Here is a 14,414-nt window from a genome sequence, read left to right on the forward strand (position 1 = left end):
CAAGTTTCACAGTTCTTTGTTTTACTGAAATTGTGCTGACATACAAAACTATTTCATATTTAAATTAACCACAGTACGACCACAAAATGGCAGAATTTTTGTCTTAATAACTATTTAAAGTATGACTTGATACAATATCAAGTGAAATACAGAAAGAAATCATTTTGCTCCACAAAAATGCAGAGTTTATAGAATTGCGGTACTCTGAGCGCAAATGAAAATTACAATATACAATTCCCACAAAGTGCGCTATCAAAAAATCAAACACAAAAAGCACCAAGCATCCCTCTTTTTATTTAACAATCAAAGAAAGTTTGTTATTGCTCGGTTTTGTGCACACCGCAATCAATCCGATCAAACAGCTGGCGAATAAGACTAAGCCGAACACAATGAGTCCGATCTGAAACCCTTCCAACAGGTCGATCCGAGCAGTCAGCTCTTTCTTGAACATGTCGGCCGTCTCATCATCCAGAACTGCCGTCTAACACAAATAAGAGACAAAATCTTACAGTCAGGTGGCACCTAATCCTGCTCTGATGAAACAATCAGATGGTCCAGGGGTCAGACATGTATATAGGGATGTGCGATAAATATCGTCCAATATTTAAAGCGCATCTGGTCAGTAATGTCGGTTCTGTAATCAGCGGTAAATCTCTACACATGCGTGATTTCATGTATGACAGCATTTATTACTTAGAGCCATTATTCACTGACAAGCTGCACGAAAAATGCGCAAAATATGATCGTGGTTTTGCGCAGCTTGTGAGTGAAAAACTCCATGCTCCATGTAAAATCACGCACATGTAGATAATTACTGCTAATTACAGAACCGGCCTTACTGACCAAATGTGCATTAAATATTGGCGATATTTGTCATGCATCCCTACATGTGTAAGATTAGCTGTTTATGGAATGTAATAATTCTTCTGATATATCAGACGTAAGATTTCAGAAATGACTTTGTTGGTCCCAATGAGCTAATGGATCTAGATTGTACTTATTTTATCTAAATGCTTTAGCTGAATATAATCATATAATCATAAACACATATCAAATTTGTATGTACTATTTAATATATGCTGTATAAAAATAAAATAAATAAGATTTTACTGACTTAATTAACTAGTTGGACCTTAATGCTTTATTTTGACCAATTTTCTTTAATTGGACATTAATAAATACTTTATTTGGACCAGAATGCTGTATTTGACCATAAATGTTTTAGATGTACATAAATGCTTTAATTTGATCTTAATGGTTTAAAAATAGTTTTTTTTTTTTTTTTTTTAATCTATATCCTTTAATTCAACCCAAATGCTTTCTTTGGACCTGCATGCATTAAGTGGACTTACACATTTTAGTAGGACCCTTTAGCTGGACCTAACTGCTTTAATGAAATACTGTAGATGCCTCATTAAATGCTTACCTCATTTACCCATAAAATAGGGAAAACTGTGTAATCCTTGATTTTGTTCAAAATTCTATGTGGAAGAAAGACACAGGATATTATGTTAGGTTGTGCATGTATGAACTTAGCAAAGTGCAGTGCATCAGTGACGATGTGTGATGCCTGTTTACATACACAATACTATCCGATGGGCCGTACAGCATGTTGACCTGAAGTCGTTTTGCAAATCTCAGAGTGAAACCTGTAATCTACAAATGACACAAGATGCATTGTTTTATCTTTAAGCTTCTTCCTTTTAATAAAAGCAAACTTGAAATGGGTTCCTCACCGGTTCTACATCCAGAAATATGGAGTGCTCATCAAAGTTTGGGTTCAGTCCGATCACACCTTGATGGAGATTATTGCTGCCATAGAGGAAGTGGGGTAGAGAGAGGAACACTGGGGTTCCTGTTGAAAAATATTGAATATAAAAACTCAAATCAAGCATTCAGTAAACTAAACTAGTTTCTACAGTACGTCAGTCTCAGTTGACTTCATACGAGGCCCAAAGCACTGACCTCTACAGGCGGTGAGGTCAAGAAGTCCTGCTGTAGTGCAGTTTCTGGTGATCACAGAGTCTGTACAGTAACACTGGTTATCTGGGTTCTCCACCGGAGAGGCCAGAGCTTCAGGAGGCAACATGTACCGATACACATCGATTCCCTTCAGGTCAACAGTTTCCTCATACTCAGCAGATACTGACCTAGAGGACAAGTATGATATCTATCACAAATGTATGCGTTTCAAAGGGGGAAGGAGTATATTAAACAGTATATCAATTATTCTATAATTGATATAATACACCATATATATATATATATATATATATATATATATATATATATATATATATATATATATATATTATATATATATATATATATATATATATATATATATTATATATATATATATATATATATATATATATATATATATATATATATATATTATATATGGTTATTTATATATATAATTTTTTATATATAAGGAATTTCTTATTCTCACCAAAGCTGCATGTATTTAATCAAAAAGACAGCATTACAATTCAACCTTACTTTTTTTCTATTTTAATATAGTTGAAATCTCATTTGATTCCTGTGATGGCAAAAAATAAATTTTCAGCTGCCATTACTCCAGTCTTCACTGTCACATGATCCATTTTTAAAACAGGGCTTATACTTTTTGTAGAACCTTTGATATATATAATATATATTTCAGGGTTCTTTGATGGATTAAAAAAAACAAAAATAGAGGAGCTTCATAGCACCAATTTGAAACAGGTTTTTTATGTAACATTCTAAAAAGTCTTTACTGTCACTTTTGATCAATTTAATTTGTCCTTGCTCAACAAAAAAATAATTTCTTAAAATGATTATAGGCAATGTATATTAATAGTACTAAACTGATAGAATAAAATTGTGTGCGTGTGTGTGTGTGTGTGTGTATATATATATATATATATTCTGTTTAAAAAGTATCCTTTAGAATTTAAAATGCTACATTTCATTTGATATTTTGCATATAATGCAATAACTTTCATACATTTTTAAGCATGTTTTCAGTGTCTGAATACTTTTTTAGCCATTGTATATGCATGAGTGAAAACATTAGGAAAAACTATTTCAAAAGCCTCAAGACATGGTCTCTGTAATAAATTTTTAACACTTGTCATGTGACTATGTATATATATATAAAAAGACTGTCTAGCTTTGATCTTCTGCAGCTATGCCTTTAAAGTCACACATGATGTATTGTGATAAAAGTAAGGAACTGCTGGAACTAAAGTTTATTCTGACATCTGTGACCCTTCAGAAAGAGTGGCCTGACCTCTGGTGGTAATGTCAAACCAAAATTGGATGTATAAAACCTCCACTTAGATGTGCTAGATCTGTATAACAGCAGGATTCCAAATCTAATCAGATGCGGAGAGATAAAAGTCCATGAACACTCATGGAGAAAATGAGACTTTAATCAATAGATAATGAGAACATTGCTGATGAGTGGCGTTTCAACATGTACAGTGTCCTCAGAAAATATCTGGAAATGTATATCTCAAATAAAATGGATGAAAGCCATAACAAATGGCATTTAATGAAAAGAAAGATAAGCATAAGCAATTAAGACTCATAATCACCTTGAGACCACCTGGTTAAAAGTTAGTTCTGAGAGAGAAGTGAAGTTAGTTTTGAGAAAGATGTTTGCAGATGTTTTGGGTTATATTATGACGTAAGTGTATTTGATTGACTTTTCTACTGATAATCAGGGAACAATCTCGAAATACCTGCAGATATCGGAAGAAAAGAAGAACAGGGGTTCTTTCTTGTTCAGGAAAGGGTGGAAGGAGGAACCATCTGTTGACATATGAATACAAAATTAAATGTGATTAATGTGTGAAATATTACATTTGTTGAACTTCATTTCGTATATCTAAGGTTGCTTTGACACTAGTGCTTTTGGTGCGCACCCGGGTTCGATTGACGTCAGAGTTCAGTTCGTTTGGATGATGTGAATGCCGTTTTCCGAACTCGGTACGCACCCACGAACCGTACCCGAGTCCTCTTAAAAAGGGTGGTCTGGGGTAGGGTTCAAGAGAACTCTGGGACGGTTCGCTGCTGATGTGAATATTTCTCTCAAATATTGTTCACAAATCTGTCTAAATCTGTGTTCGTGAGCACTTCTCCTTTGCCGAGAAAATCCATCCACCTCACAGGTGTGGCATATCAAGATGCTGATTAGACAGCATGATTATTGCACAGGGGTGCCTTAGGCTGACCCCAATAAAAGGCTCTAAAATGTGCAGTTCTAAAAGTTGATCAGGTTGTTGATTGTGGCCTGCTGAATGTTGGTCCACTCCTCTTCAATGGCTGAGTGAAGTTGCCAGTTATTGGCAGGAACTGGAACATGCTGTCGTATACGCCGATCCAGAGCATCCCAAACATGCTCAGTGGGTGACATGTCCAGTGATGCTGGCCATGCAAGACCTTGGATGTTTTCAGATACCAGGAATTGTGTACAGATCCTTGCAACATGGGGCCGTGCATTATCATGCTGCAACATGAGGTGATGGTCGTGGATGAATGGCACAACAATGTGCTTCAGGATCTCATCACGGTATCTTTGTGCATTCAAAATGTCATTGATAAAATGCATCTGTGTTCATTGTCCATAACATATGCCTACCCATACCATAACCCCACCGCCACCATGAGCCACTCGATCCACAACACTGACATCAGCAAACTGCTCACCCACATGACGCCATACACGCTGTCTGCCATCTGCCCTGTACAGTGAAAACCGGGATTCATCCGTGAAGAGAACACCTCTCCAATGTGCCAGACGGCATCGAATGTGAGCATTTGCCCACTCGGGTCGGTTATGACGACGAACTGCAGTCAGGTCGAGACCCCGATGAAGATGACGAGCATCTGTGGCATTGTGCTGTGTGATAAAACTGAACATTGTAGAGTGGCCTTTTATTGTGGCCAGCCTAAAGCACACCTGTGCAATAATCGTGCTGTCTAATCAGCATCTTGATATGCCACACCTGTGAGGTGGATGGATTATCTCGGCAAAGAAGAATTGCTCACTAACACAGATTTAGACAGATTTGTGAACAATATTTGAAAGGAAAAGGCCTTTTGTGTACATAGGAAAAGTCTTAGATCTTTGTTCAGCTCATGAAAAATGGGGCAAAAACAAGTGTTGCATTTATAATTTTGTTCAGTATATGTCAACAACAATGTAATTACTTCACAATGAGTTCCATATCAGTGTAATATGTAAGAGGTAAACTTGCCTGTCCCGTTTATCTTGTTGCAATAAGGGTCATTCCAGTAACTCAGCGATCTGTACAACATGAAGATTGTTAGTCTGAGTTTTACTAATATTGTGTTAAAGCATGTGATTGATTCATTGCTCACTTAAATCACAAACAAAATGTCTGACGGTTGGATCTGTATATACAGTATTTACATTTAAGGTCTGGGTCATTTTAGAGATCAACAAACCTATTTACAACCAAAAGGACCATGTAAATATTCTCTGTTACATGAATTCATATACTTACGTTTCACCTGCCCAGCGTTCAATCGTGGCTACATTATTGATGTCATCTTTGCCTGTGAATACAGTGTATGGTCCATCGATGGTGTCATTGTACTAAAAGAAGAAAGAAAAAAAGATTTTCTCTGAATGTAAGAGCATAACTAACAACAAACGGAAGTAAAAGCTGGAAACATAAGCGTTTTTTAAATTCTGATTTACAGACAGAAGAGAAGAGAAATTGTGTGGATTAACTTCAAGGCTTATCTATAACAAGCTTTTCTTAAAACATTGATGGTGTCTTTAAAGGAATGCACTCAGAACAAAAACGTTGCTGTAAATATACTCACCCTCGGGCCATCCAAGATGTAGATGAGTTTGTTCCTTCATCACAACAGATTTGGAGAAATTTAGCATTACATTTCTTTCTCAACAATGGAAGGGGTGCCATTGAAGTAAGAGACTGAACAGCTGATAAAAACATCCCAATAATCCACACATTTCCATTCCATTATTTATTGTTGTGTGATTAAAGAAATACATGTAAAATATAATAAATTCATCAAGATGTTTCAAACTTCTGTCCATAAAAATGCTTCTTCCAGTAAAAAAAGCCATTCTGTCTGAATCAGGAGAGAAATATGTTCAGATGAAGTGAAGTGAAAACAGTCCAAAAGAGTTTTAAACATGGATTTCACTTTGAGAGGACAACAGGGGATGAGTCTCTTCACTGAAGGAAGCGTTATTATGGATAATGAACTCATTTTTTGGCCAGAAGCGACAGTTTAAAGTCAAAACGCCTAAAAGATTAATTTTAGTAGACAATAATTAATGGACTTAATTTATGTTTTTATCAGCTGTTTGACCGCGTATCCTGACGGTACCCATTCACTGGAGAGGATCCACTGGTGAGCAAGTGATGCTACATTTCTCCAAATCTTTTCAGATGAAGATACAAACTCCGCTACATATCCGGAAGGCCTGAGGGGGAATAAATATTCAGCAAATTCCATTCTTGGGTGAATTATCCCCTTAAGTACTCTTACTTTCTCAGTTATTTTTTATTCTTACATAAATCTTAAGTAATATATTCGCATATGTTACAAATTATTTTGATCATTGACAATACAAATAGTCTAATTGCATTAGAATATATGATACAGTTTATTAATCATGAAGCTTTAAATGTTTAGAAGTGAATGCCACGAAGCCTTACTGGATAAAAAACTCCAAGCCTGCTGCCCAGCATTGGGTCTTTGTAGCCCCACAACAATTCCTTAACAGTCCTGCTCTGGAAGAGTGTGGAACTGGAGCGTTGGATGAGCAAGTTTGCAAGTCTATGATCTAGTAAACTGTAAACACCCTGAAAAAGAAAGAAACGAAGTTCACACTGATCAAAGCAAAACCATAGACCCCAAAAATTCATCTGCCTAAAAAAATGTATTTGCATTTATTACTTCAAAAGCACTTTTGTCCGACTGCACATCACCTGTAATTATAAATATAATCTATGACAATGGATATGAGGCTGATGACTTTGCTGCATTGTTGGTTACATTTTAACACAGGTGCTGTGCTGACTGTTAATAACAGATAATAACATATATCAACATTTTATCAATACATACTGCTACAGCTAGATTGAGCGATGTGAATACATCCTCCTCTGTGCCTACTGACATGCTAGGCTCAAAGATGGCTCCCGCTGGCCGCACAAAGGTCACAGTGTAGTTATCATTGAAGGTGACATTTGTTTTGGGGGTAAAACGCGTCCTAGAGGACAACAGAGAGCATGAGAGCGTATTAGACCACAATCCATTATGAGCATTTACTGCCTTCAAATTGTAAGAAAAATGAAAGCGCTTACATTGATATTGTCTATTTCTAAGCACAAGTCTCAGAAATAGGTAAAAATGGCCTATACTTTATCAAAGAACTGATGCTTTGGGATTCTTTCTGCTTTATTGCAGGTAGTTTAAGAGGATAGGGAATTTGTGAGTGCATTTTTAAAGCTCAAAGAGTCAATTTGCTCGATTTGCTTCGACTTTCTCTACCTTTAAAAGAACAATGATTGGTTTACATGAGTGTCGATTGAAAATCTATTTATACAGCAAGTCTTACCTGTACGTGTACGGTCCTTTCTGCACCAGCACGGGTTTGGCCCCTTGACTTAAAACGTCATCCGGGTTCTGCACGTCAAAAAGCCAAAACTGCCTGTACATCTGCGTGTCTACAGACGTCCAGGTGTCAAATGCTAAAGTCCCGTTTTCCAACACCGTTTCCTATAGAGACACAAACATACTTGGTGTTAGATACTCTTTGCACTTTCATATTACATTGTGTTCAATTCAAAATGGGGTAGGCTGGGGCAAGTTGACACAAACCACTAAATGTTTCTCAATATGGTGTTATTTTCAATCATTTTCTGTGTAGAAAAACACCTCTAAGTCTACAATAATTTTTATTTTTTGCATAAATACAGAAATAGAGCTAATTTAAAACGCTGTCATTGACCTTGACACCATGAGGTACTTCGAAAAGCTGCTGTTTAAATACATCAGATATAAAATACTATCTAACATACTCAATGTATGTTGATGTCAAATGTATTAAATGATCTTTAATAGCCCTTCAGCGAAATATATACAGGTAATTAAAGAGCAAATCCTAATCAATACATTGCATATTAAATACATGTGAAAATACATTTATTAAGAAATGCCCTTGACCCATAAACCCCATTTTATTTACTCTCATACATCATTGATAGTACGTTGTACCCTACACTGACTGTTCCTAAATTATTCAGAATATTTCTCCACAGCAACTTCATCATGTACTGTATGCCTTTCTGGGAGATCTGCAAATGCATGTGCGACGAATATTGATATAAAAAGACGACGGCTTACCGTGAGCACGGTGTTTTTAATGAACATGTTGCCCACAGGGATGAGGATCCCGCCCAGCAAGGCGATCAGGGCGCCCAGCAAGGTCCCTGTGGTGAGCCCGCATTTCAGACCACAGCAGGTCATGATGGCGAGCAGCAGCCTGGACCAACACTGACCTGCGGCGCGTCAGGTGCGAGCATGAGGTCGTCCTACGAATTATGTAAGTTCCAGGGATCGAAGGTTGCAGAGGACGAGATTTAGGACTGGGCTCCTGCGCATCACACCCGGAGACCCTCGTTAAGACGGAGTTATCTGAGCGCGATAACGCACTGCTGGGCGGGGAGCGGGCGCGTAACGCGCGGCATTCACAAGCCAAGACCAATGTCACTATCAGACGAGAGCTGAGCTTTCACACAGGTTAAGACTCAGAAGTCACTTTGAAATGTATAATCGACTTCAATAAGACTTTAGAGCCTCGAAAAGAACAGAGAAAAGAAATCAGAAAAGGGGGAATAAGTGTCATTTCTTGATTAAAAATAACGCATTCTAACATTATCTAATATGTTTTATTAAATGTTGATTTTAAATTTACTTTTGAGCATTCTATGATAGCTAACAGGATAATTTCTCACAAAATGGGAAAGAAATATTCTATTTTCTAAATTCTATTTACCAATTAACCAATCAGAATCAAGCATTGCAGTACACTTACTTTGAATAGCCTATATATTTTTTTATGTATATAGCTAATACCAATCCGAAGCGAGCAATCCAAGAAATCCAGACAACAATTTAAGGGATACACATAACATTTAAAATAGAAAATAGAATATCAGACCACTGAATTTCCCAAAGACCAATCACAATGAAGCACTTCATATTGTGCAATAAATACGTTCCCTGACATTTAAAATGCTCTTATATTTATAAGCAGCAGTGGAAGTATAGCTTAGATAATGGACATACACAAAATAGTAAGCCAATACAAAGTTCAAGGGTTGTTTTTATTATTACTAGTTATTGTTGTTATGCATTAGTGGACTACATTTTTTATCTCGTATTGTAGCTACTTTCCCTCTCACATGTGCTCTCTCTCTCTCTCTCTCTCTCTCTCTCTCTCTGTGTGTGTGTTATAAAGAGAGAGTTGTTTTTCAGTGTCTTCTCTAAGTAGTATTATCAGAGTGGATTTTTAGCTTGTACTGTCCTCTAGTGTTCATGGGTTTCAGTTTGTCTGTAAGACTGCAGTGTGTTGATGTTTCTTGTTGATGTTTTTTGGCTGTCAATGTAAAGGTAGTTACTGTACATGTGGGCTTCTTGGGGTCCTTTCAGGAATACACATAAAAACGGGCAAAATAAAACACATACATCTAAATGTAAACATAAACAAATATAAATCTCTTCTTTATTTTGAAATCGTGCAAAAGAAGTTAGGATGAACTTTTACCGTGCAACCATTTTATTTGAGCTTCATGCAACTGCATCTGCGAATGAATCAGGACAGTCAACGCAAGTTTATATTGACAGGGCACTAGAGGTCAGTCTTCAACTACTGGAGGTTGCTGGCAGGTTGTACAAAATTGTCATAAAACAGTAGGTCTGCAGCGTGACGTCACAGTAAACAGGTGCAGGAATTATTGCAGTTTTCAGAATCACAGTGTAAAACACAATGACCTATCTGTCTGTATTACAGTAGCTTATATTTGATTTATTTATAGAATAACTTTATTAGTGTCCACAGAACTATTATTTCTAGAGTTTAACTTCCCAGCTTGTATAGCGGCATTATTTATCAATTTATTTATTTATTAATAAATAAAACTACATTCGTTGGCTTTCACTATTGTTGAGATATGCTAATTATATTTTACCCATTTATGAAAGATTATTTATGAATACATTTATAAAATATATTTTTTTAAATGCTTACTCTTTAAAACAAGATCTCATTTGTTAATGTTATTAATACATATTTGATAATGTTAGTTAAAAATGAGCTGAAATGTTATGTTTCATGTTAGTTCACAGTGCATTGATGTGAATTTTAGTTTTTAAAAATGTATTAGTTAATGCTGAAATTTACATTAACTAAGATTAATAAATGCTCATTGTTAGTTTATGTTAACTAATATAATAACAACAAATAAAAGGGGTTATAAAGTGTCATATTATGTAAAACATTGCCAAATACAGTGTCAATCAGTTTTGATAGATTTATTTTTTGATAGACAAAAATGTTTTTATTTGAAAATGTTGCATTTTTTTCTAAAACATACTAGCTAAATTGGCAAAAGTTACCAAAAAAAGTTTAACTCACTAATTAACACATTGTTATGTTCAGTTCCATAGTTTTGACAAACGCATTTTTTTTTTTTATCACCTGCCTCGTGTACTCACTGAACTGTCGCAGACAGTCACACACTTTGCATACAAGCTGTAATAGCCTCATGTGACATGTAAATGTGTGGGTACAGTGTTGTAACCCTTGGAGATCCAATGCAAATGCTCACTCAAAGCAGTTGTGTTTTTTCAGCAGCTCAAAGCAACTGTAAGGTCTGAGGTCACTTCCAAATTGATCTGCTTAAACCACACAGACAGTCGTGCTTGCATATTAAAAGGCTGATCCTTGACCGAGGAGTGATGGTGTAATGATTTTTGAGGCTCTTTCTGCAAGCTACGCAGGATTGTCAGCAGTGTTGATGTTGCAGTGAGATGTGGTCACAGTTCATTTGACCTTGGAACATATGGTCCATTGTGCAACTGGCATCTGTGATGGATCTAGGACAAACTCATGAACCTGAGAAGACACAACTGGGACACTGAGATGAATAGAACAGAATAGAATAGAATAGAATAGAATAGAATAGAATAGAATAGAAAATCCAGTAAACAAGCACATGAGCATGCATAATGAAATGCATAAACATGCATGCAAGAACATGCATAAAAATACTTCATTCAAAGTTTGCTTTGTTAATATATTTTAACAGCTTACAGAAACAGCTGCCAATATTTCTCCTTATGAATGAATGAATGAATGATATATTGAATAGGGAATGAAAGGAATGAAAAACAGAAACAACAAAATAACAAATATTTGCTTTATTGTTGTATTTAAACAAAATGACTAATATTTCAAGCAAATCTACTCATTTGAAGATATAATATCATTTTTAAAAAAGAGAGGGTAAGTTTTAATGTTCTAGCTCAAAGAGGCTTACAAAAAGGGTTTTGTGATTTGGTCCCATTTACCTTCTTCCCAGCATGCACTGGAGCATGAATAATTAATATGGGTGCATTGTTTGACCACTTGACGCTTTTATTTACACTGTTGTTGATTTAGTTGCCACGTTTAGTTTACATTCCCCTTGTCAGTTTGATTACTGTCACCCTTGTTGTGTTTAAGTCTTGAGGCCTGATTGAAGTAGATTTAAGTTATTGTTTTTTGTTTGTGTGTGTGTTTGATGAGTGTTTATGTGATGTTGTTACTCCATAAACCCTGACATACAAATAAATAGTAGTCAGAAAGATCAAAGACTTTGAAATGGAACTGTTTATTGAATCTTAGCTTGTTTATTGAAAGTTTACAAATGTGTGTTTTGTTTTGTATTGTATTTTATATATTAGGCTTTTATGGCCCACATGAAAATGTGGAGATTACACTCAGGGAGTAAAAATAAACATTCATTTTTATTTAAAGGCACAAACTGAGCAATTATTGTGTTTTTATTGGCAAAAAGTATAATGAAATGTAATGCAATAAAAAGATTAAGAGATAGCCCATAAATGTTACTCAAAAGCCAGATGTTTATATATATATATATATATATATATATATATATATATAATTAAATAAATAATTGATCAATTATTGATCAATTATAATATACCTGTAGGCTTTATAGGGTTAAGACATGTAGCATGACTCTCAATGGCATGAGAAAACATATGATGAAGTACCAAATATTGGATTATTTAAAACCATGGCGCTGTTTGGCTAGAAACAAATTAAGAAATCTTTTGCTTGAAAATTTTAAGCTAAACAAGTAACTATTAAGGCAGGTTTTAAGTCATTAAGACAGTTTAACATGAGTTCAGCCAAGATATTTACTTAATACAACAACATAATACAACTAATTTTAACATAGTCAAACCAAAATGTAATTATAGACACCAGATATCATTTTTGATCTATATACAGTTGCAATCAAAATTATTGACCTGCAAGACGTTTTGCTACGGAGAACAACATTTTATGCAATCAATTCAACAAAGGCATCAGTAAAGTATTAGAGAAAGCTTGTTAATACATTTTTGAGTGATTCTGAGAATGGAGCATTGATGAATCGTGATAAAATTCAAAATGTCTCTAAACAGCCATGTTCAAAATTATTCAACCAACCCCCTTTGTGCAGAATCTTTTATTCTTTAAAATCTCCAATAAACGCTGTCTGTAAGTGTTCAGAAGCTTCTGTCACCTCTCTACTATAGTCTCGGCTCATTCCTCGCCTGAAAAAGCTTTCAGATCACTGATCATCTTTGGTTTCCACATTGCCACTGCTTTCTTCAAATTCCACCAGATATTTGCCATGAGAATTAAGCCTGGAGACTGAACAGGTCACTCAAGTACATTCTATGACTGATTCCTGAACCAAGGAGAAGTAGATTTGGATGTGTACTTTGGGATGACTGTCCTGAAGGAAAGACTATTGATCATCAGCTTCAGTTTTTGCACCAAAGTCATCACAATTCTTGTCAAAATGGCCTGACACTTTAAAGAATCCATGATGTCCTTCATACAGTCATGATTTCCACTTCCTTCTACAGTAAAGAAACCCCATAACAGGACTGATCCACCTCCAAGTTTGATGATGGAGATGGTGTTCTTCTGCTTATGAGCTTTGCCTGTTTTGCAGCAGACATACCACTAACTGTATGTGTAACAGCTCAAGCTAATTCTGTTTTTAATAGTTTCTAAAGGCTTAATTGTGTTTTATTCACCACCATGCAAATAAGTGATTTAAAAACAGCAATGTTGAATAGTGGTTGAATACGTTGAATGGGGTTGAATAGTTATGACATAGCAGTATTATTAAAAAATCTTATAAAAATCTTATATCATATATTGACAATAAAACTTTTAATATGCCAGTGAACTGTTATAGATGCAATTTTTATTTTATCCTGGATCTTCAGAAAAGCTTGTATTTGTAAAGTACTGCAGTCTCTGAGGGGTTGAGTAATTTTGATTGCAACTGTATATATGCCTATATACTGTGTATATATATATATATATATATATATACACACACACACACACACACACACAGATGCTTCACAATGAAATAGAATGTTGTTTATTTATTTCAGTAATTCAACTCAAATTGTGAAACTTGTGTATTAAATAAATTCAGTGCACACAGACTGAAGTAGTTTAAGTCTTTGGTTCGTTTAATTGTGATGATTTTGGCTCACATTTAACAAAAACCCACCAATTCACTACCTTAAACAATTAGAATACTATATATATATATATATATATATATATATATATATATATATATATATATATATATATATATATATATATATATATATATATATATATATATATATATATATATATAATCTAAGTGTGGATAGCAAAATAGAGTAATCTGTGACATATTATACCCAGAAATTCTTCATCCTAATTTATTAAATACTTTTCTATCAAAGCTATCTGACATTATCAAGATTAAGTTCTTGTTATATTGTATTACCATTTCCTAAACTATATCAAATAAACTGTGATCATGTGAAAAATATTGAAGGTGTCTAAATAAATTTTTGGTTGACTGTTTAGGATAACCCCCCAAAAATGAATTGAATAGCTCCCATTCATCCTGCGAGTCTGTTTGAAACTGGACTCAGGCCAGAAGGGCAAAGCAGCAGTTCGCTGGCACCAAGAGATGCCCGGATCATTCATGCCATTTACTGCTGATGCTGAGGCCAAGCGCGCGGCCCCGCCTCGACACGCGAACGCGCCTGCGTGC

General features: G+C 35.2%; 1 protein-coding gene across 1 annotated transcript; it reads right to left on the reverse strand.

The window, feature by feature from the left end:
* On the reverse strand, window positions 1-8,800 carry cd36 (CD36 molecule (CD36 blood group)). Its single transcript, XM_026231343.1, has 12 exons — window positions 8,404-8,800; window positions 7,616-7,776; window positions 7,123-7,267; window positions 6,711-6,857; window positions 5,520-5,611; window positions 5,250-5,299; window positions 3,732-3,801; window positions 1,966-2,150; window positions 1,737-1,855; window positions 1,583-1,656; window positions 1,427-1,481; window positions 1-481 (listed from the first exon to the last, which is right to left on the reverse strand). Exons 1-12 carry the CDS (start codon window positions 8,524-8,526, stop codon window positions 293-295), a joined length of 1,410 nt encoding a protein of 469 aa, XP_026087128.1. The 5' UTR covers window positions 8,527-8,800; the 3' UTR covers window positions 1-292.
* Between the last annotated feature and the right edge of the window lie 5,614 nt (window positions 8,801-14,414).

This window comes from Carassius auratus, chromosome 4, assembly GCF_003368295.1.
Source record: "Carassius auratus strain Wakin chromosome 4, ASM336829v1, whole genome shotgun sequence".
Taxonomy (NCBI): Eukaryota; Metazoa; Chordata; class Actinopteri; order Cypriniformes; family Cyprinidae; genus Carassius; species Carassius auratus.

Bases quoted from the DNA above. Each gene is read 5' to 3' on its own strand.
- cd36 (XM_026231343.1), bottom strand. From the start codon at position 8,526: ATGACCTGCTGTGGTCTGAAATGCGGGCTCACCACAGGGACCTTGCTG. The intron at 5,300-5,519 runs GTAAGTATATGA...CATGTTGTACAG, and splicing joins GAACGCTGGGCAGGTGAAAC to ATCGCTGAGTTACTGGAATG. The intron at 2,151-3,731 runs GTATTTCGAGAT...CTTGTCCTCTAG, and splicing joins TTTTCTTCCGATATCTGCAG to GTCAGTATCTGCTGAGTATG.